This window comes from Impatiens glandulifera, chromosome 6, assembly GCF_907164915.1.
Source record: "Impatiens glandulifera chromosome 6, dImpGla2.1, whole genome shotgun sequence".
Taxonomy (NCBI): Eukaryota; Viridiplantae; Streptophyta; class Magnoliopsida; order Ericales; family Balsaminaceae; genus Impatiens; species Impatiens glandulifera.
Window position 1 is genome coordinate 1,915,261 of NC_061867.1, and position 22,588 is coordinate 1,937,848.

The following is a 22,588-nucleotide window of genomic DNA, read 5'->3' on the forward strand; positions in this document are numbered from 1 at the left end:
AACTTTTATATATATATATATATATATATATATATATATATATATATATATATATATATATATATAAGCGAAACCTACAACTATTTTCTAATAAATCCACTTTCTAAAAAATGAATAATATGTATAAAATCTTGTAAAAAACGTGACAAAAATTAAGATAAAAAGGTACAATTAAACATCCCATATTTGATCGTACAATCGATAAATCAATATTTAATATTAACCAAACAATATGATTAAAAAACATTCATGATTTTTTTTTTAGTGTGTCACTTTCGTGATGACCGGAAACATAGAAAATTAACTTCATGTGTCCCCTTGAAAACGTGATATGGTCCTTTTGAAGTTTTTACTTTTTAAAGTAAAAATTAAATATGTGATATTGTGAAATTTAAGTTAGTAAATGACTAGTTTAACCCCAGTTAAAATTGATTGAAAAAAGAAGTGTTGAAAATTGTGTTATTGGTGGTGGCGGCCATTTAGAAAGGAAAGTAAAAGTGTGTTTTTTTTTCTTAATCCTTTTGACCAACTTTCCGCAATTTCTTATAACCATTTTCAAAAAAGTTCATTTAATTTACTATTTTGTTTTGTTTTTTAAACTAATTATATTTACAAAAAGATATTACAATTTTTATTAAATTAACTTAAATATATATAATGATAAATAATAATAAAAATAAATAATCATTTATTTTTGATGGCTACGGGGTTTTTAAACATTTCGGTTCATGACCAATTAAATTATTATTAAAATCATCTCCAATTGAACAACAAACTCATACTTAAAAGTCCTTTTTCATTTAACCGAACGCCAAACTAATACCCCAAATAAGTATTTCTTATTTCTCTCTAAACCTTCACAAACGTAACTTTTTTATAAAATTTTAAAATAGTCCTAAAATTTATAAATATTTTAATTTGAATATTTAACTTTTTATATCATTTATTTTAAGTATTTAATTTAATTTTTTAACTTTTAATTTAAGTGTATTTTATATTTAATTTTTTATATAATATTTTTATATATATAATTTTTTGTTTTTATCATATATATTTTTATTAATATTTTTTTAAATATCATATTTGTACGAATAATATTTTATTTAATTTATGCATTGTAATTTTTGAATTTTTAATAAAATTTTAAAATAAATTTAAAATAATAGAATGATATTAAAATATCATGATATAATTTATAACATTATAAAATATAGGGAGGGATATTAAAAAGTTATAAAAGTTTATATAAGAAATAATATTATAAGAATATTCTTTTAGGTTAGACAATGAATTAATTATTAATGAATTAATTATTGTTTGTCAAATAAGTTTGAAAATAAATTCTTCAATTAAAATGGTCTAATAAAAGTATACATACAAATCTATTTACAAAAAGTAACATCAATAATAATAATAATAATAATAAATTTTGTTGTTATTTTTATTTTTCAAAACACTTAGAATAGTTTAATTATTATTTTTATCTTCTATTATAGTTAATGGTAATTTTTCAAAACACCTAGAAGTTTATGTATGAATTATGATTAGTGATTAGTGATTACAATTAAATTATATATATATTTTTAATTATGACGGTCAGTCTAACATTTCAATTATGATTCAACTCAATTAGGATAAGCTCAGGTAAAGCCTACATTAGGGTAGTCCATCTAATACAAAAAAAAATATTTAGTTTAATTTATTAGGTTTTTAAATATAAAAAGACTTAAAAAAATAATTTAAGATAGAAATTAATAGTTTTTATTTGTTTATAAATTTAAATTAACTAAAAGCAGTAAAAATAAAAATAGTTTTGACTTCTTTTATTTAGGCCATGTTCTTATAAAATTATTTGAATAATTATAAGTTTAAGTTATTCAATTCATTATTTAAAATATTAAAATATTTTTTATTTTATCATTATATATTAATATTTTTAAATTATTTTTATAATAAAAATAAAATTATTACTCATCATTATAGAAAATAATCAGAATTATTAAAATAATCTCAATTCAAACAACCTTTTGAGCTAGCTGGCTCTGGATTAAAATTTATTCAATCATTCAAGTTAAATCAATTCTATTTTATTTAAATTTCAATCAAATTTTGATTTGATTTTGTTTTGTTTTGTTTTAATGACTCAACAAATAAATAAACATATATATTTGTTTTAATAACTAATATTTGTTTTTTCTTTATTTTATGTAAAAATTAATATGATTTTTAAAGTCATTGCTCATTTCAATTTGGCTCTTAGACGGATTTGCTTACAAACTCTTTTAATATGTATAATTAAATTAAAATATATATTTATTTAATATTATATAAATAATAATTGTTTAAACTTAAAATCAATACAAACACGGTAGAATTTATCTTATCACAAAATACACCAAATATAATGAGATTAATTATTTAAAAATCATAATAAAAATATAAATTTAAAAAATCATTAAAATAAACTTAACATAAAATTTAGCATTAATAGCTTATAAATTTCATTTATCAATACTCCATCAATTTTTCAGAAATATCATCTTTCGTAATAATAATAATTTAAAATATTATTTTATATAAATTAATGGTAGTATATAAAATTTTATTTAAATAAGAAATATTATATTTTCACAATAATTATTTAATATAAAAAAATAAAAAATCCACGGTGGGTTGATCATTAGTTACGTGCATTCAAAGCTGAGTCAGAGGAAAAACAAAACACGTAATAATGAGATCATGCATTGGACGGTTGGATTTTCTTGCAGTTTTAACACAGTGGGCCATCCAACGGTTATTATTAAATCATAACTAAAGCTCTGATCAGAAGCATTTACTACATTTCGTGTTTTAAAAGCCAATATAATGGGCCCACATTTTCATCTCAAGATCTTCAATTAAATCAACGGCTCAGATTAAACCAAGTCAAACCTTCTCTGGTCTTATTTCTAAAACTTTATTTTATAAAAATAAAAAAAATGGTAAGTTTTTTATTTTTGTAAGATTAATTATTTAAATATTTTTTTATTTAAAATATGAATTTAATAAAGTAAAATAAAAATATTTATTTTTTAATTGATGTATTAAATAATTTAATAATTAAAATAATAATAATAATAATAGAAAAACAAAATCAAAATCAAACAAACTCTACTTGTATCATGGATGAATATGAGCCCCACCACCATTACCATTTTGTCTCTTCTTCTTATTTTATATTATATTTATATAAATAAATAAATCTAATATAAACCAAATTAAATGATTTTGTTCAAAAGTCAAAATATACATTTGAATTTTGATCCCTAAATAAGACCATTAATTTAAGTTATGCTACTTCTTTTCTCTTGTTAATTATTCTCACTTTATTTAATGTCTGAGTAGCTGTATTTTTTATTATATTTTAAAAAAGTTATATCAAATTAAAAAAAACAAAAAATACTCCCAATGTCTTATTTGTAAATATTATTTATAATTTTTTTTTTGTTAGTATTTTATATTAAATTTGTTCTGAAGAATATTTTTTAATTTAAAATAAATAAATAAAATGATTTATTGTGAAGTTTAAGATCTTATTCGGATTGAGGTTATTCAAATATTCGGGTTATTTAAAAAATAATTATTAATTATGATTTTGAGAGATTACGAATTTTTTGATATTTTTTTTTTAAAGTTATTGATATATAATGATTAAATAATAAAAATAATAATTTAAAATAAATAATATTTTAATATTTTGAGTAATAAATTGAGTGATGTAAAAAATAGAAAAAATGATACAATATTTTTGGATTATAATATTTAAATCAAATATATCGAAACCTAAATCTGTAAATAAATAAATAAAATAATATATTCAATATAATATAATGATAAATAAGTTAATATTGTGATAATTGAAGTTGACTCATGTTTTTAAGTTGACATATTTCATTTTTTAAACAATATTTTAGGGCTTTTATTAAATTTGGATTTTATCCATTCATACCTTTAATTAATTTAAGTTATCCAATATATAATTAATCTCATCATTTCCCTTCCCTGTTTTCCATTTAATTTTTATAAGTTCATGTTAAGATGTCATTTTCTAATGGTAATTTGTGATAATTTATAGTACAGATTAAATATTAAAGAAACATAGATTTGAATCATAATATTTATATATTTATTTGAAATTTTGTAAAATTATAATTAAATAGAATTTAATGGTTTTGTTGGGATTGAAGATGCCATGGTAAGGAGGTTTAAAATCAACATCATTTTGTATTTTCATCTCTTTCCTATTTTGTATTTTATTCTATATTGTTTATCTTGCTTCTTATTAATATTTTAGTATAGTTATAGTAAATTATTATTTTTTTTTAGGAAATTGCATTACTCTTGACCTAATTATTCATTTAACTTTTCAATAAGAAATCAAGAATGGTGGATTACTTTTTTAAAGTTTGAAATAAAATGAGCTCAATTGTAAATTTTCTCATAAAGTTAGGAATTAAAATTGTTTGATTTTGTGTATCCATGTTACATTAGATAAAAGAAAGGTTCCATCCTCCCACATTATTTGTTATTAAATTTGTTTCATTTTGTATTAAGTCGATATGAACAATTTAAAAATATCATTTAATTCATTCAATAAAAATCATTAATAAATAATATATAAAATATGTTTTACAAAATAACAACAATAAAAAGAATGAAGTTTATAAATTGGAATAGTACGACGGTTTAAAAAACGTTTGGTCATTTGATGTGATCGATTCAATTGATTTTTTTTTCGGTTTGAATAAGTTCAATTTTAGAGGTTGAATCGGTTTTGCTTACCATTTGTATTATTATAAATCCAACTTGGGTTCTTTTTCATTTTGTTTTAGATGATAAATAAATAATTTATTTGAGTATTTTATTTATTAAATTATTATAATATATATATATATTTTTAATTTTATAAAAATAATATAAGTGTATTTATATTTGGATTGATAGGTTATATTGTTATAAGAAATAGATATGATTAGAAAGATTTTTTTATTAAAAAGATTTTTTTTTTTAAATCCAATCAAACTAGCTTTTAATATCCAGATCTAACATTTTATCATAATTTGAATTTGAATGGAAATAAATAATTACTAGCATTTAGCCCGTGCATTTGCACGGGTAATAATATAAAAAACCGTGAAAAAAATTACGGATAACATTTTTAATTTTATTTTTAACCGTTTTAAATTTATGGGTGGGTCAACACATAATCCGACCCAAGTATCCATTTACTCAACATCATTATATATTAGTTAGTTAAAAAGTTGAACTTATATTAATGTTAAAACGTCCCGCGTTTATCAAATTTGGTGTTGAATTTAAAATATAAAGTCTTTGTAGCCTAGTTGGTTAAAGAGTTGTACTTATTTTGTTAGGTTGCAAGTTCGAAACATACCTTTAGCATTTTTAATTTTATTTTTAACCGTTTTAAATTTTAAAACGGGTAAACCCACAATCCGACCCAAGTATTCAAATTAACCACAGCTCTCGACCCGGCAATCCAGACACTTTAAAAATTAAGCATCATTATATATATATATAGATTATTATGAATTTATGTCTAAGTACATTTATCACATATTCATATTGGGATAAAATATGACATTTTTTTTTTTAGAAGATAGACTGTTTCTTTTCATTGTCACATATATCTCCAATTTGTATTAATCCCATTTTAAAGATATTTACAATTTTCACTAATGAAAAATGTTTGGTAGTTTAAATATTCAAATATTATTTTTATTTATTTGTAATTAACAAAAAGTAAACTCTTTACAAAAATAATAATTTAATTTGACCGTTAAATATTAACAAATTAAGTTTTAGGGCTAGAACTTGGATTGTTTTTACGAAATAGGACTCGAATTTTAAATCGTTCAATACATGACTTAAACTGTCACAATTTTAGCTATCTAAAGGTTTTCTCACAAACAAATAAACGTTGTTGTATTCTTATTTTAACTTAATATTTTTATTTTATTAACTAATTTACCACATTTAAAAATAATATACCTCCTACTTTTTCTAATTATTTTTATACATTACATATTTTTTTAAGTCATTCAATTAAATATCCAACATTTAGAGATTGTATGTCTCGAAAAACAAAATAACAATTTTATTTTTTCTTAATTTTCTAATTATTTTCACACATTACATATATTCTAAGGCATTCAAACTGTATTCTTCGACAATTTTAAACGCGTATATCTTTAAAAAAAAATATTTAATCTAAAATAAAAATAAGTTCAAATTAGTAGACAATACACAAAATCACGTCTTTATGAATTTTTTTTGAAAAATAAATACAAAATTTATATTTATTCAATTTTTTCACGTCTTTTTTAAATTACACATTTTTTTTCACATAAACAAAATTCGACAAATTAGAACACGTATGACCAAAATGACGAAAATGTTAATAATTCGAGCCACATAACGAAAATGTTAGTAATTCAAGTTCCATGAGACACAATTCAAAATTCGAATGGGCCAATATTTAACCTTACAATTTAGATTTAAGAAGATAAACCAAACAGCCCTAGAACTTTGTCTGTCATTCTCTCTTCTCCATTAACAAAAAAGCAAACCCTACTACTATGACTGTCTCAATTCCTTTCACGGCCTTCAAAATCTCTCTCATTCTATAAATCTCTAATTCATCGTTTTCAATTCTCCATTTTCCATCAATGGAATCATTCAACTTACTCAAATACTGGCGTTCTTCTTCTTCCACCATTAACGCCGCCGCCGCCGCCGAAGAAGCTTCCTCCACAACAACAACAATCATCACCGCCGTCAACTCCGACGAAGACTCCTCCTCCGACGACGAAGGTCCCTTCTTCGACCTCGAGTTCGCCGTCCCCGGCGAAGAAAACAGAGAACTTGACTGCAATGCTCAGTCAAAGATCGAACAAGACTGTGATTCCGACGACTCCGACGATTCCGACGGCGAGAACGTTAGAGATTTCGAATTCGCACTCTCTTCTGGTTCAAACAGTACCGGCGGCGACCAATCAGACCCATCTGACGATCTATTCTTTAAAGGAAAACTAGTTTCAATCGATACATCGCCGCCGACGATAACGAACATCGCCGATCAACATCCGAAATCTCTCTTTCTGCAGAAATCAGCAACCAGGTTACGAATCTTGATGTTGAAGTTAAAGAAATCAAAATGCAACGAAAATCCAAATGGGTCTTCGGCGGCGCCGCAGCCGCCGGCGAACAAGTTTTTCACCGTTAAATTTAAGGTTGATGAAGTTCCAATCATTTCTCTATTTACAAGAGACAGCAACAAATCCCAGAAACAGATCGACAAGGAAATCACTCCGGCGACGGATTCTACTACCTCCGACGAGAAACGATTGATTCAAAAGTATTTGAACAAGGTGAAACCTTTATATGTTCAAGTTTCGAAACGTTACGCAGATAAGTTGAAATTTTCAGGGCAGTTGAAAGACTTGCCGGAGAAAGGACAGAAAAGAGTGTACAAGCATTTGGGTAAGAGCCGGTCGGCGGTGGCGGCGTCGCCGCCGTTAGTTATAGCTCCGGCGAGGAGATGTGATGATTCTTTGATGGATCAACAAGATGGGATTCAAGGAGCTATTCTTCATTGTAAAAGATCGTTTAATTCATCTAGAGGTATTAATTTGTTTTTTTGAATCTTTCATAAAGATACATTTTTTTGATTTTGTGGGTTGATTATTTCATAGATTGGTCGCCGCCGGCGTCTGTTCTTGCTCGTTCAGTTAGCGATCCGTCGCCGGTGCCGCCGCTTGAAGCTCCGGCGAAGCCCTGATCGGAGAAGAAATCTCTCTATGTAAATTAGTTCTTTTGTTTTAGTGAAAAGAAACCGTCAGTAAAAAGACTATTATCCGTCGCTAATACTATTTTTGAATTTTATTTTAGATGGATACAATTAAGAATTGTATCAATGTTAAATAAAAATAAAAAAGTGCATTTACTTAAATTATTAATTTGTGACTGTTACAATATAATTCAAAAATAATAATATAATTAGAGATTTGTTTTTAATATGAAGAGATATTAATAATATATAATTTTGCATTTAAGAAATTTGTTAAAAACAAAAAAATTATTGCTGTTTATGTTTTATGGGGAAACTGGAAAGCTGATTGATTTGGATTCCCTATCATTTGCTTCTCTATTTAGGTTTACACTTTTCAATATTTATATTTTTTTTAATTAAAAAAAAGGTAAAAAAATTAAGAAAAATTAAAAAATGGGTTTTAACAACAATGGTAATGCACATGAAAAGATACAAATAAGAAAAACTTAATTTTTTGTATTAAAATAAAAGGGTGCTAACATTTTTCTATATGTTAAATTAGGGTTTGTTTAGAATTGAAAATTTATTTTTTTTATATTTATAATAATTAATTTTTAAAATATTAATCCAATCATTAACCTGGTCATCATATCATTCTTTTCATTTGATTAAGGTTTAAGTTATTTACTAAAATATAATTATCATATCATATATATATATATATATATATATATATATATATATATATATATATATATATATATTTAAACAGAACCTGAATCATGTTATAAAGATAAATTGCGTGTAGGGTCTACCTCAAATATAAATAAAATATTTCTGACAATTTTTTAACTAAAGTGTAAAACTCAAACCACTAACTTATATAAATCAAATTATTATTTCATTAACTTTACTAATGAAGCAAGCTATAAGATAAGTTATTTATTTTATAACAAAGTAACAATACAAATTTTAAATTAGATAATATATTTCTCACTTTTTTTAATAAATTATATAATAATGATTTTGTTTAAAAATTACCTATTAGAGTAGTTTAGTGGAATAAATTGACAGAGACCAAAATATCACCGATTTGATTCCTGGGTTGTGCGAAGTAATTCAAAAATATTAATTTGATTGAATATTATAAGGCAATTGCTTTTTACTTTTCCTCATGAAAGACAGAAAATGGGTATGGTGCCCTTTTCATTAGTGGATGGGGATGTCTGCCTGACTAAGGAAGACGATGACCAAAACAGTAGAAAAGCTTTTTCTCTTTTTTACCTTACAAAAACACACCCTTCCCTGCGTGCTTTATAAAAAATTTAATAAAAAGTGGTTTTTATTTCTACTTCAATATATATTGTTTTACTTTTTTTTTTTAATTTGTTTGAAAATGGTGAGTAAATTTAAATTTCAAAAGTAAAAATTGATATAAATAAATAATATTACATTGATAGGGTGATAGCCAAAAATCATGACCAACTATAGATACAATTTTATTATTCAATTATATAAAGAAAGTAACAGAATTTTAAACTTTTATTAATTTTTATATTTACATTTTTTTTATTTTAAGAAAATTATAATCTAACTCAAAATATTTAATCTTTTAAGCTAAATTTTTTGCCATTTAAGTTATTTTAATGAGTTTTAATTGTACAGAATTATAATTATAGACTATTATCATATTTCATTGAATAATATTTAAAAATTGAACTTGTAATTTTCTATTATTTGTTAAATATTAATAAAAGATATAAAACTTGACCAAAAGTTTCATGTTATATTTCTATTTCTCCCTTATATTTTAAGAGAATGTTTTTTTTTTTTATAATTCCATACAAATATGTTTAAATTTTTATTTTTAAAATTAATTTGTACATTGAAAACACTCAAAAGTTGTAGTTTGAAACATTATTAACAATCAATTGAACACAGCAAAGAGGAAGTTTCCTATCAATGGAATGTCATCATGCCAACAAAATGTAATTTTTCAAGTACTTGGGTATTATAACCGACAACAAATCCCTCATAATATATTAACCATTTAAGATATTTTAAGTGAAAATCAAATTAGTAACATTTAATCATATAAAAACAACATGAGTTATCTTTAGTGGGATTATAAGCATTTTAGTTAATAAATGTCAATTGTATCTAAAGTGGAATAGACAACTAGACACCTATATGTTTATAATTCCAACTTATGGGATAATTTTAACCAGATACATAAAGATTAAAAATAAGTGACCAAGGACCAAGACCTAACAATGTTCTTAACTTGATCAATGACCTATAAAATTTGGGTAGTTGATGAATACTTATTATTGTTGGCTATTGTATCTATAAATAACCAGACAGAAATAAAGTCACTTTTTGTTTGTGTGTACAACACCCTCATCAGATTCCAACCAATCCAGTACTTTGCCACTGACACAAACATAAATAAAATAACCCTACTCTTTTCAATTCAATTCAATTATCATATTTCAAGAATAAACCCTCAGTAAATAAATAAGAGTATTCAGTAAAACTGTAATAGTATATATAATAGAATAACTTTGGGAGCATTAATTAAAGTAGGCAGGGGAGGGCTCTTTACTTTATATTATAATAAATACAGTATAAAAAGTATATCCTTAATTATGCTCCTGCTCCACCATTAATAATAATAATGCTATACAATTACAATTACAAATACAATCCCTAACCTAACTATTACCTTTTTTTTCTTCTTTTTTTCATTTACTAGTACTACAAAACCAAAACAGTTTAATACCCAATTCAAGTTATTCTCTGTTCTTGAGATTGTGTTTGTATCTAATAATCTAATCCTTAATTTCTAATAAATACTCTTTTTCATCTTCCAATTATGCAACTATGCAATGCATGCATACCTGCACTACTTTTAAAAGTGCTCTTTATGGAACTCAAACTTTGTGGATCCTTTCTGATTGAATTCATAACACAGTCTGCTTATCTCTTTAGCTAGGACCGGTACACCGCAATAGAACACTCCTGCAAATTTGAACAAGTTTTTTGTTATCTAGTTTTATAAATTTGCGTTACAACTTAAACAACGTACCTATCCTTGCGTTCGAGTGTTTCGTGCTGAGTCTGGACAGGACCTTTCTCCAATTAGGCCGGGCAAAATGAGTTCTCACCTAAGTTGTTTAAGTATAACATTATCATTATGAGATATATATTCAGATACTCTTAATAAGAACAAATGAATATCGTACCCTTGTTCCGGATACAATGTCAAGCCCGTTCTTAGCATGGTTAAGTGCTTGGACCATTGTAATGAGAGCTGATCTTGCATCTCCTTCTTCATACACACTTGTCAAGTAGTTATGCATTTCAATTACTCCCTGTTATAATATATGGGCAATAATTAATATAACGATTAATTCATGTCTTAATATTGATTAATCTTTCTTACCCTTTGGTCAAGTTCAGCCACTTCATTCATCACTCCTTTGAACCAATCGAATGAGCCTTGTTCCCTTGTTACCCAGTAGAAGTAGGCATTTGTTGTTTTCATAGTTTTCTTTCGCTTAGGAGGCGACGGATCAGGAGCTTTATTGTAATTTGAAGACGGGAAATCAGTATCCAAGGCCATCAAATCTGATAGTTTGCACCTATCTGAAACTGCTTCCTGTAATAATAATAATAGTAATAACATTTAATCAACAATTCAACATCATAGGAATAGGCATAGCAGATTATAAGTTACTACTACTACTACTACTTACTTCCTGTTCCTCAATTTTGACAATGTTGTTTAGCAAGTCTTTTAATATACTGATAAATGGTGTTGCTCCAATACCAAGTCCCACAAGTAGTAATACATCGTACTTGCTATAATCCTGTGCTGGAGCTCCATAAGGTCCGTCTATTAAAAGCTTTGGCAGACTGTTTAATTTGTTTCATCAACAATTTCAGCACAATCAATCAATCAGCACTAAAATCTTACATTTTTAACTAAATTCTTGAAATGTCAAGTCATGACGCACCTCTTTTTGGTAGTCTCATCAGCTCGGAGTAGACCACTTTTACCTCCAAGAGGTGGCTCACAGGCTTCAGAGAAAACCCTTTTGAGCTCCTGTGTCCAATCACCAAGCTGTCGGACATGAATACTAAGGAAGTCATCTCCAGGTGCTGAGGTTATGGAAAATGGATGCCTGTAGTATTATCATTAATTCATTATTGATCAGATTTCTTTCTGTTCAAGCTAATTGTTATAATAAAAGTACATACCACTCAAATGGGGAAACAGCAGGGCATTGAACAAACATGTATTGGCCACTTTTGTATCGAAATTGGGCAGGTTTAGTCATTTGCAATGTCAAAACGTTACCAGGGTATATCGCAACCTGGAAATCAATCAATTGTTAGTTGGGTGAATTGACAAATTAATCACAGTTGCTAAAATAAAATGTTTTGATTTAATATACTAACCTTAAGAATCCGAACAGTGGAAAAACCAGATCTAAAGAATCTCAAGCTTCTTTCCCCTGCATAGAGGAGAACAGGAACAGCTAGATACATCCATGTCTGTCCCACATACAAAAAAAAATGAGTCTGGAATTTATAATACTAATTAGAAAAATGAATCAAAGAATAAAAGGATTTTGGGTATTATACCGTCTTAAGGTACCATTTATGGACGAGATAAAGTTGCAAGCCGTGAACAATGAGCAAGATGTAAACAATGACTAAAAGGTGGTGAGAATACCAAAAGGCATTAAAGCCAGATAATCTATCAAAAGGTTTAGGCAGTTTAATAAGGCTCCTTCTGAACCATCTTGTTGCTAAGGTGAAGGCAATTGCCATGAGTATTACCATCAACACTCCAGTTACACCTTCAACACCTCGAACCAGGTCGATATACTTGGGTTTAACCGCACCAAAATCATCCATCAAATATCGCTCGTAGTCATCCTGGGATGAATTTATGAGCCTTGGAAAGTCACATGCTAAATGGTCTCCAGCATGAAGTATAACACCAACTACTATAGCTGCTGCAATTGTCTGAAAAATCCATGTTAAAATTGAAATTCAGATATTAGCCAAAAGAATAGTCTCAATAATAATAAAATTAAGAAATTTTCTGTCACACTAATATCAGTAGTTGACTTGACTAAATCACGTTATGCACACTTGTAGACAATAATTAGGGGTGCAATTAAGAAAAAAAACATTTTGGGGAATGGTCCAATGATCTATAATTTCTGGGTCCACTAATAAAATGACGGCTCACTGGCTCAGTTACTTAAATTGCATTTACAGCTTCATTAAATAGGCAAAAAAATAAGAAGGATGTTGTTGTTGTACCTTATGAAAATTGATGTTATCATCAAAAGGAATGAAATAAGCCAGTCTGGTGGACCTTATCCATGTAATAATATTCCTGCATACAGGCAATAAAATAAGGGCCATATTGAACTTGAGGGTCTCCCCGGCACCTTTAGCTGTGAGAAGGCAGTAACCCATGACATTAAATGCACTTTTTTGCTTGTACTGAAAAAACTTCCAGGTGAATAATCCAACCATGATAATGATCCACAATGCCAGGACCCAAATCCTTCTCCAGTTCTCTTGCAAGTAGTAAAGAAATTTCGAGCTTACTCTCCTTATCGGGCCACGTTTTCTTAGCCCTTGCAAGTTCTGGCTCAATGCTTGACTTGTGTAACTAAGGGCTTGGCTATAATTGAAGTAAGTGTCTTTCTGAAGTAAAAGAGTCTCCAGTTGCCATAACTGTAATTACCAACCATATATAAGTAACTCATCATTTTAAATTTGATATAAATAAAAATCCCAAGTACTGTATATATTGAAGTAATTGTCTTTTTGGAATTTGGATTTTGTGTGTGAGTGCTCTTGACGCGTATTCAATGTCAAAGAAAATATGTCAAAACTGGAGCCCAACTATGTCATGTTTTTCAAGACTAAGACTTGTCAACAGGATGTGCTCGTGTATTCACTCATACACATACAACCATTACATTTTCAATTAAATGCTAGGTTGACCTCTATATCTCAATTACATTTATATACTAAAAAAATGTATAAAATAATAATATACAAGTAAATATACATAAAAAATACTGTTAAAATGAAATACCATATATGGGTTACCTCATTTTCCTTACATCAAACCTTCTACTATACAAAATACAAATAAAATTTTATTCTTAAAGTTTGTACTTTGTACTATTACAAATAGTATCATATGTTAAAATGTACTCCTATATTATAAATTAGTCAATAAAACAGTTCCAATAGAAAACAACACTAAACCAACCAAGAATAATTAATGAAATAAATTTGATAATAATTTTGGATTGTTGATGAAGATAACATCATGTAACTAACTACCTACCTAACTTAAACTAGCAAACTAAATGGTTTCATTTATTTAAGTGTGATAATTACGACGTTACCTCAATATAACCGAGTCGTTCTGGATCCAACTCCTCCATGATCAAAGCAGCATATTCCTCGGCTTGTTCTTTCAATCTCGATAACTTGTTTGCGGAAGCACTCATCATTATAATCTAAGTACATTTAAATAATTAATACACCAACAACATTATCATAAATTTATTAAATAACCCAGTTGTAGAATTTTGTTACATGCAGTGTTATCTAATAAAGTCTTAAAATTAAATAAATATTGGAGTTGGTGAACATATTCCTTAGAAATTTTCCACCAAAACCTGCCTAACCACCCTATCTTTCTTTCTAAATCTTTATATTTTTATTAGAGGTTTACATCTGTCGTTCTTTCTTTTAATTAAGAATTGTTATCTTTAATCACAATTATTAATTTATGCCATCTGTTACACTCTGTTCTTTGCTTTTGTTCATGATTTGTTAATTAGTAGTTCTTGATTTGATTAATCAACAATGATTATATCATATTTAATCTCTAATAAACAATCATATTATAGGGTATAAATTAAATAAATTAATTAAATAAACAAATACCTCTTTCACTTCCTCTTCTGCGATCCTTCCATCTTCATTCTTGTCAACCCTGCAATTTTCTATACGTCAATAACAACCAGAACCAGAGACTGAATTGACCATTTTGCCCTTTAACAATGAAGAAGAAGAAGGTAATAGTTGGCGTACATGTCGAAGAATATTTGCAATCGAGAATCGAAGCTTTCGTCGGTTATTTGAGACCAGTATTCGTATAGTTCATCTCTACTGATTTTATCAATCTTCATTCTTCGTCGTCTACTCAAAGCATCGAACACTTCCAATGCGAAATCATCGGAATCTCTCATTCCTACATATTAATTTTAATGAAGATTCATCTAATCTATGAAGATCATCAAATATAATCTAACAATGGATAATTATATATATGAAATAGATGTTACTGTTACTGTTACGGACCTATGCATTGTGCGAAATCGGCACGATAGAGATAACCGTCTCTGGAAAATTTGTCGAAGTTGTTACGAACTTCGTTCCAAGCATCTACTCCATTAGATTGACGGTTACTAATGAATCTTAGACCACGAAGTGCTTTCTGAGCACCGGATCGTGTTCGATCAAGGCGAGCTCGTTGTTGACGGAGAGCTCTTGCGGTTAAGGCGATCTCGTTGTTGTTGTTGCTTGTAGTAGCGATTACAGAGGATGAAGAAGCTGATAGAACACGAGATGCGTGACCGTGACTCCATGAGAATCTCCTGAGTTCTGCTTTTAATTCATGAGATAATTGCTTCGCTTTAGCAACTGCTTCCGCTTTCAACTCCTGTGAAAATTGACGAAGACGATTCGATGAACTTCGTTTCATCGTTGGAGACATTGTCGATGACGCCGATAAAGGAGTTTCTCCACCTCCTCCGATTCCGATTCCGATTCCGAATACATTTTCCCGATCGATATTAATAACTGATGCAGCCGGTTCAACTCTACGGACAACAATTGTATCATCTTCCTGGAGATCGAGTGTTACCTCAACGAATTCCTCCTCCGTACCAGCCGCACCAGACGTAGATTCCGTTCCAGGTGAAGATCCACCGCTGAAAGCCACAACAGGAAGCGAGTCCGATCCCCACCGCCTGTCATGCCTATGAATTCCTCTCATTGATTACTAGAACTAACAGTTCTACTGTTCGCCAGCTTGATTAACGCAGAGAAATGAACTTTTATAAACTAGGCAAGGTCGTTTTCCTTCGAGGTCGTCGTCTTCCTTTCCTCTACGCGTTTGGAATCTTCAGTTTGGAAAAGACATAAACGCGTTGATCGCCGCTAAGAGACAAGGTCGCCGCTCAGAGTCACTGAACAAAAATGGGGACCGAATGAGACACAAAGTTTTCTTACCATCTATATACATACATTCTATGAAGAGATATATATATAGAGAGAGAAATTTGAGCTTTATATTTCTCTCTCTGGTCTATGGAGAATCTTGGAGAGAGAAAGAGTGGAAGATGGAGATGAAAATAGTAAATATAAGAAGGTGAAGGAGAAGATAAGAAAATATTAAATATACCTCTAAATTTAGTTATGTGTGACAAATAGACCATTGGATTTACAATTGTTCCAATATTATTGGTAAAGCTTTAGAATATATCTAATCATTGAAGTTTGTATAAAAAAAATTAATTAAAAATTTATATATATATATATAATATGATTCTTAATTTTTAAAGTGTTCGGATGGTCGAGTCGAGAGTTGTGATTAATTTGAATATATATATATATATGAGAGTAAAGGAATATTTTGATCGGATTTTGGGTTGACCCGCCAATAAAATTAAAACGGTTAAAAATAAAATTAAAAATGGTATACGTATATTTCCAATTTGCAACATAACAAAAACAAGTACAACTCTCTAACCAATTAGGTTAATAAGACTTTATATTTTAAATGCAACACCAAATTTGATGAACTCGGTACGTTTTAACAATATATGTGTCAATTTTTTAATTAACTAATTTATATATATATATATATAATTATAATTATAATGATAATGATCCTTAATTTGTCAAAGTGTTCGAATTGTCGAGTCGAAAGTTGTGGTTAATTTAGATATATTTGAGAATAATTAAAAATATTATCAAATTTTTACGGTAATTTTTTTTTCTTGATATATTTTATTATTACATTTGCAAGGGACATGTTAGCATATCTAATTTTAAAAAAAAAATTAAAAAAATTAAAAAAAGATGAAAAATATAAATATATATATATTTACAAATTAATAAATACAATAGATAAATATTAATAGAAAAAAGAAAAAATAATAAATGATGATAAGAAAGTGAAATTATTAGTGGGAGAATGAAATTAAATGCATTTTTTTTTTTGGTTATTTTAAGCTTTATTAAATACTTTTAACAAAAACGTGTTATAGTTTGTAATGAATTATTTTTGGAATATAATTTTTCCAGTTTAGATGTATTCTTTACTATTAAATGCAAGTTTTATCATATTGATTATGAGTTCAAAATCTGACAAATATTTAGTGGATGAAAATCTCAATCTATATTATTTATTTTTCAACTTTTGCAATTTCAAAAGATACTCATAATATATTTATAGCAGTTAACAATTGGACCCTGTTGGCTATTATGTCTTATTATTTTCCAATAAAATAGATTATATAAAAAATACAAATTTTCTATTTACAGAAATAAAAGAAGCCCTAAGTTCAATGATAGCTTTATATTGACATTAATTGACTGTCACATTAGAAATGAATGGATAACTGATTTCCACGTTAAAAAAAATATTGTTAATAATAATAATAATAATAATAATAATAATAAATGAAATTAGTGGCCTTAACAACATCCACAGAGTAAGTGATTCAAAACAAGTCCAATAATTTTATAATTAATAATTAAATAAAAACAATATTATATTTAATTATATTTATGAACTAATAATATTTTTTTTTGTGTATACTTATTAAATTTATCATATTTATTGAATAAAAAATTATTATTATTATTATATTAACTTTTTACCATATATATTTAATACTACAATGTTATGTATGTATGTATTATTTTTTAAATAAATCCATTGCATCAAGCTGTGTATGGTCATACATATATAATGATTAATTAATCTCGTTATTTAAACCATTATTATTTATATCATATTGTATAAATTTATTTAAAAAAAAAATATATTTATTATGTTAAATCATTATACTACTCTTTTTTTAAATGAATAATTTCAATTATATAACCACTTCATTAAAAAAAACTACATCAATTATGATTAAGAAATAAATAAATTTAAGAATACTAATCATAAACATGAACACATAGCTTAGTTCAAATATTTACACTTGAATTATTTATAAAAGTAAAATAAAATATATGATTTTTTGCTATATTAATAATAAATTTCATTTTTCATTATTGTTAGGACATGCAATATTGGGTTTCATATTAATTGCATGCCATATGAATTCAAACTATAAATTAAAAGAAGATAGACACAAAGAGATGACCAAACAAGACCTGGAACGATTTCCAAACTAACCCTTAAACTCCTAAAGTATATTCCGAATAGTCACAAAACCTTTTATTTTCAAATGATAGTACCGAAATTGTCCAAGTATTTTGATTGCAAATTATTAATAACAATAATAATGAAAATAATGCACAACACAACCAACCCTTATAAATAGAAGCATCAAAATAATCAAGTAGAAAAAAATCATTAAGTGTCCTAAAAAAAAATGTGATATTTTAATATGTTTTGCATTTATAATGAGTGACTCCGATTTGAAACATACTTTAAACATGATTGATATGGAGTGATTGATGCATAAATCAATCGTCGGTCAAAATGTTTGGATATAAACTATGAGTTCGGTTGGATTGAGTCAATGATCACTATTTTGATTATTTTATGGTAGACTATTATGCTCGAAAAGAATTGTACGACATTGATTGTGATCGATTGACACGTTACTTCACAACACTATTATTATGACGATAAAAAATATCTCTTTTGGAAACCAGTAGAGACAATCGATAACGTTATTGATCAATGTTAGATTTTATGTTATGCTTGTATTGAGGTGTTCAATCCAATGTTATATAGTATTCTATACTATTATAGACAACAAGGGTTTCAGACAATACACAGAAGTTTGAGAGAAAACTCATTTTCTCTTCTCTTTCTAGATAGTTCTTAAATATTTAGGTAATCTTTTTGATTATAAATCTTATTTTGTAATAATTATGTATTATCCATCATAAAAGATATTATATATAGTGGAGGGTTTAAGCGACATAAGAGTCCCGTGCTTTTTACTTTTGTTGAAGGTTTTTTCACGCTAAAGTTCGCGTCTCTTTCTTTCTGTTGTCTGCTTGGTTGAATGAATATTTATAAGTTATAAACATAACACTAAAATAGAAAGTAATATTTTATGCATTTGGTTCTTTTTTATCAATATTTTGTTTGTTGGTGAGAAATTTTAGTCACTTAAGCTGACTCTTACCAAGGGGTAGCTCAATGGTAAGAGTCGACTTAAAAAAACAAAAAAAATCATGGGTTATCGATTTCAACTAGAAGATAGTTCTCTTTAATTAAAAAATAAAAACGACTTCGCGCTGTCATCCTTATGAATGAAAAGAAGCGGATTTCACTTTAGCGGTTTTTTACATTCCATAATTTAATATTGATATTTATCTGAAAACTAGTCCGAACATGATTTGTGAACAACGTTTGATGGATTTTTATATATATATATTATTTATAGATTCTCATCTTTGATCAACACCAAATTAACGTTTCTTTAGTAATTTTGATCTTGAATATTGTATTCTTTTGTTTAAGGTTATACTTGTTTTTTTTCTTATGTTGTTATAATATATTGTTTGATTTTCATTTTCCTTGAGGAACTTGTATACTAAGCTAATATATATATATAAATAAAAGTTTGCTATTCGGAAAATTTTGATTATGACATATTTAAAAATGTACGTATGAAATTTATTGATACATTGAAAAAAATAATTATATAAAAAAGGTGTAGGAATCAATCTATTAAATATAGTAATATGGAAAAAAGGGGCACATTGTTCAGACGAAAACAATGGTCTACCAAAACCTTTAATAAAAAAATTAATAAAAAAGGAAAAAAAATAAGTTACAAAAATGTGGAACCCGCAATAAATGTGATGTAGGGTTAGCTAGATTCAAATTATTCATTTATAAAAAATAAATTAGATTAAAAAAATTGAAAATGATAAAAGTGTATGAAAAATGAGACAATTATCCTATTAAAAAAATATATTTTCTGCCAAGTTAATGGTAAATAATATAAAATAAATAAATGAGATGACAATTTTTGTTAATTTTTTTTTCAGTTTTTAGAAATATAATAAATTTATATATGAAGAAAACTAATTTAGAAGGTCAAGGCTGTGAGAGGAGTTTGACTATTTATAAAAAAACTATATATGAAATCTTCAAATATTATTTGAAAATATCTTAATTATTTATGGAAAATTTTATGAAAAAGTATATATATTGCATGATCATTAACTTCCAATCATACAAAAAAAACAGTTATAAAAATAATGAAAATATTTCACTATTCTTATTTTCTATAAAATTATTTTATGATAAATATAAAAGATAAGATTACAAAATAATGTATTGAAGTTAAATAAAAACTTAATTTTTTTTTTATTTCTTAAAAATCACAATTTTTTTTATCTAAATAAAATCACTTATTCAGTTTAAAATAATAATTAAATAAATTTTAAATAATCCCAAATAATATTAAGTCAAAGAAAAATAGTAGTTCACTTAATAATATATATTATACCTTTTTAATTTTCAATATTTAGGCATTTGTCAAAACATTTTAGGTCAACCAAACAAAAGAAAACCCATGATTCAGTACATAATTCATTTAATTAATATCTCAATTCTCAAACCTATTTTTTATTATTACCCTTTTTTTAAATCAGAAACTATTCTCCATAAATTACATATTTATTTTATTTTATTTTATTTTATTTAAGTTGTTCTTATCTTAAAAAATTATTTTATTTCTTAAACTATACTATTTTTACTAGTTTTTATCTAGTTGCCCATCTAACTTGTATATTTTATTTATTTATTTAAGGGTGATATTTAGTTTTAATTTTTACATTTAGATAAAGATTCTAGAACGTTTGAAGTTTGAAGAGTAGGTGGGCCTTTCAAGATCTTTAGACGCAAAGCCCATTACTCAATACTGGCCCACCATAAAATTGCAAGTCAATTTACTCACCAACTACTACTTTTGTATTTTTCCAAGATTCCATCTATAATTTTTTTATATAAAAATTTAAATAATACTCATTTTACTGTAACCCATTCTATTTTATAGCCAATCATTTTTTTTTTCTTCAATTTTTATTATTATTATATTTAAAACGTTAAGTTACGTTTCTCATTTAGAATGCGAATAATTCTTATAAGTGAGTTAAATAGTTCTTAAACACATTTTATCATTTAATCAGACGCAAAACTTGTACCAGACTCGAACTCATGACCTTAGTGAGGCTGAAGATATCCACTCCTCGTTAGGCTATAAGAGGGATCACTCTCTCCATTTTACCCTCTCCATTTTATAAGAGTTAGGAGGGTGATTGATGATTATTTTGGAATCTTATTGAATTATTTTGAAAAAATTATATATATTAATAAAAGAAAAGGTTTTAGAGTGTTTTTGCTAAAGAAGAAGAAAAACTATCTATCTTTTTTCTTTATTTATAAATACCTTCAAGATTATGTTTGATTTTAACATAATTGGAATTAGGTATTCAATGATTACTTAAAATAATAATGATTGAAATTAAAACAATATGATATTTTAAGTTTTAGTTTTATTTATATATTTTTTGAAAAGGTCAAGTTTCAAGTTTTATTTTTATAATTTCAAAATTGTATTATTGTAGACTTATTTAAGTAACTAAAATAGTTAAAATTTGAGAGATTAACTGGTCAAGTTTAATTAAACTAATTGGATAATAAAGTAAGAAGAATTTGGTCTAATCAAAAGTTTTAAATTTTATTTTTACACAAAATGATTTAAATAAAACTTAGAACTGTGATTGTAAAAATTTAATTAACTAAAATATATCTTATCGAGAATCGCACTTCAAGATTGAATATTTATGGGGTTTCATGTAACTTTTATTTTTTTAAATTTGTTACGTTTTTTAAACGGTATACAAATGTATAATAATTTATAGTAAAAATTAATAAAAGTAACTTAGTTTAATTGTTTACCTTTTTTTATAATAAGGGTTCTCAAATCTTTAAGAAAAGCATATTTTAATTGTTGCATCACGGTTGGATCGAACCAACCGTGATCCTAAGTCATGGTTATATATTTAGAATAAAGAGTCATATAAAACTATAAGGAAATACATAAATTAGTGATGATTAAGAGTCGCAACAATCGTATTAAATATTAGTTTGGCTCATAAAGTGCCAATTGATCTAACTTTTAATAGAAAATTGGTTATGTTCATATATAACCTATGTTGTTGTACATAGTTAGATTGATAAATCTTTATCATTAACCATTAGGTATAGACTTTTAGGAATAAATGAAAATAAGAATATAATCACAAATTTGCTTAGGTCACTTGATAAAACCATTTAAATATATATTATTAAGGTGACTTAATTGATAAGGAAGAATATAAATTAAGGGTTCCATTATTAAACTTCTTTTAATTAAGGGTCATTCAATCATATTT

General features: G+C 26.3%; 2 protein-coding genes across 2 annotated transcripts; one reads left to right on the forward strand and one right to left on the reverse strand.

Moving 5' to 3' along the window:
* The first annotated feature begins 6,587 nt into the window (after positions 1-6,587).
* LOC124942756 (probable membrane-associated kinase regulator 2) lies at positions 6,588-7,999 on the forward strand. The gene is made up of 2 exons (XM_047483312.1): positions 6,588-7,680; positions 7,752-7,999. The coding sequence occupies exons 1-2, from the start codon at positions 6,726-6,728 to the stop codon at positions 7,835-7,837; spliced, it is 1,041 nt and encodes a 346-aa protein (XP_047339268.1). The 5' UTR covers positions 6,588-6,725; the 3' UTR covers positions 7,838-7,999.
* A 2,466-nt stretch (positions 8,000-10,465) lies between these two features.
* LOC124941452 (respiratory burst oxidase homolog protein A) lies at positions 10,466-15,991 on the reverse strand. The gene is made up of 14 exons (XM_047481784.1): positions 15,242-15,991; positions 14,972-15,131; positions 14,825-14,873; positions 14,278-14,391; positions 13,169-13,591; positions 12,479-12,865; positions 12,293-12,388; positions 12,092-12,207; positions 11,848-12,015; positions 11,587-11,746; positions 11,274-11,489; positions 11,074-11,202; positions 10,917-10,995; positions 10,466-10,849 (listed from the first exon to the last, which is right to left on the reverse strand). The coding sequence occupies exons 1-14, from the start codon at positions 15,936-15,938 to the stop codon at positions 10,740-10,742; spliced, it is 2,904 nt and encodes a 967-aa protein (XP_047337740.1). The 5' UTR covers positions 15,939-15,991; the 3' UTR covers positions 10,466-10,739.
* Between the last annotated feature and the right edge of the window lie 6,597 nt (positions 15,992-22,588).

Coding starts and splice junctions, on each gene's coding strand:
- LOC124941452 (XM_047481784.1), bottom strand. CDS start 15,938: ATGAGAGGAATTCATAGGCATGACAGGCGGTGGGGATCGGACTCGCTT. Junction 11,490..11,586: donor TCAAAATTGAGGAACAGGAA/GTAAGTAGTAGT, acceptor TTATTATTACAG/GAAGCAGTTTCAGATAGGTG. Junction 10,996..11,073: donor ACATTGTATCCGGAACAAGG/GTACGATATTCA, acceptor TAAACAACTTAG/GTGAGAACTCATTTTGCCCG.
- LOC124942756 (XM_047483312.1), top strand. CDS start 6,726: ATGGAATCATTCAACTTACTCAAATACTGGCGTTCTTCTTCTTCCACC. Junction 7,681..7,751: donor ATCGTTTAATTCATCTAGAG/GTATTAATTTGT, acceptor ATTATTTCATAG/ATTGGTCGCCGCCGGCGTCT.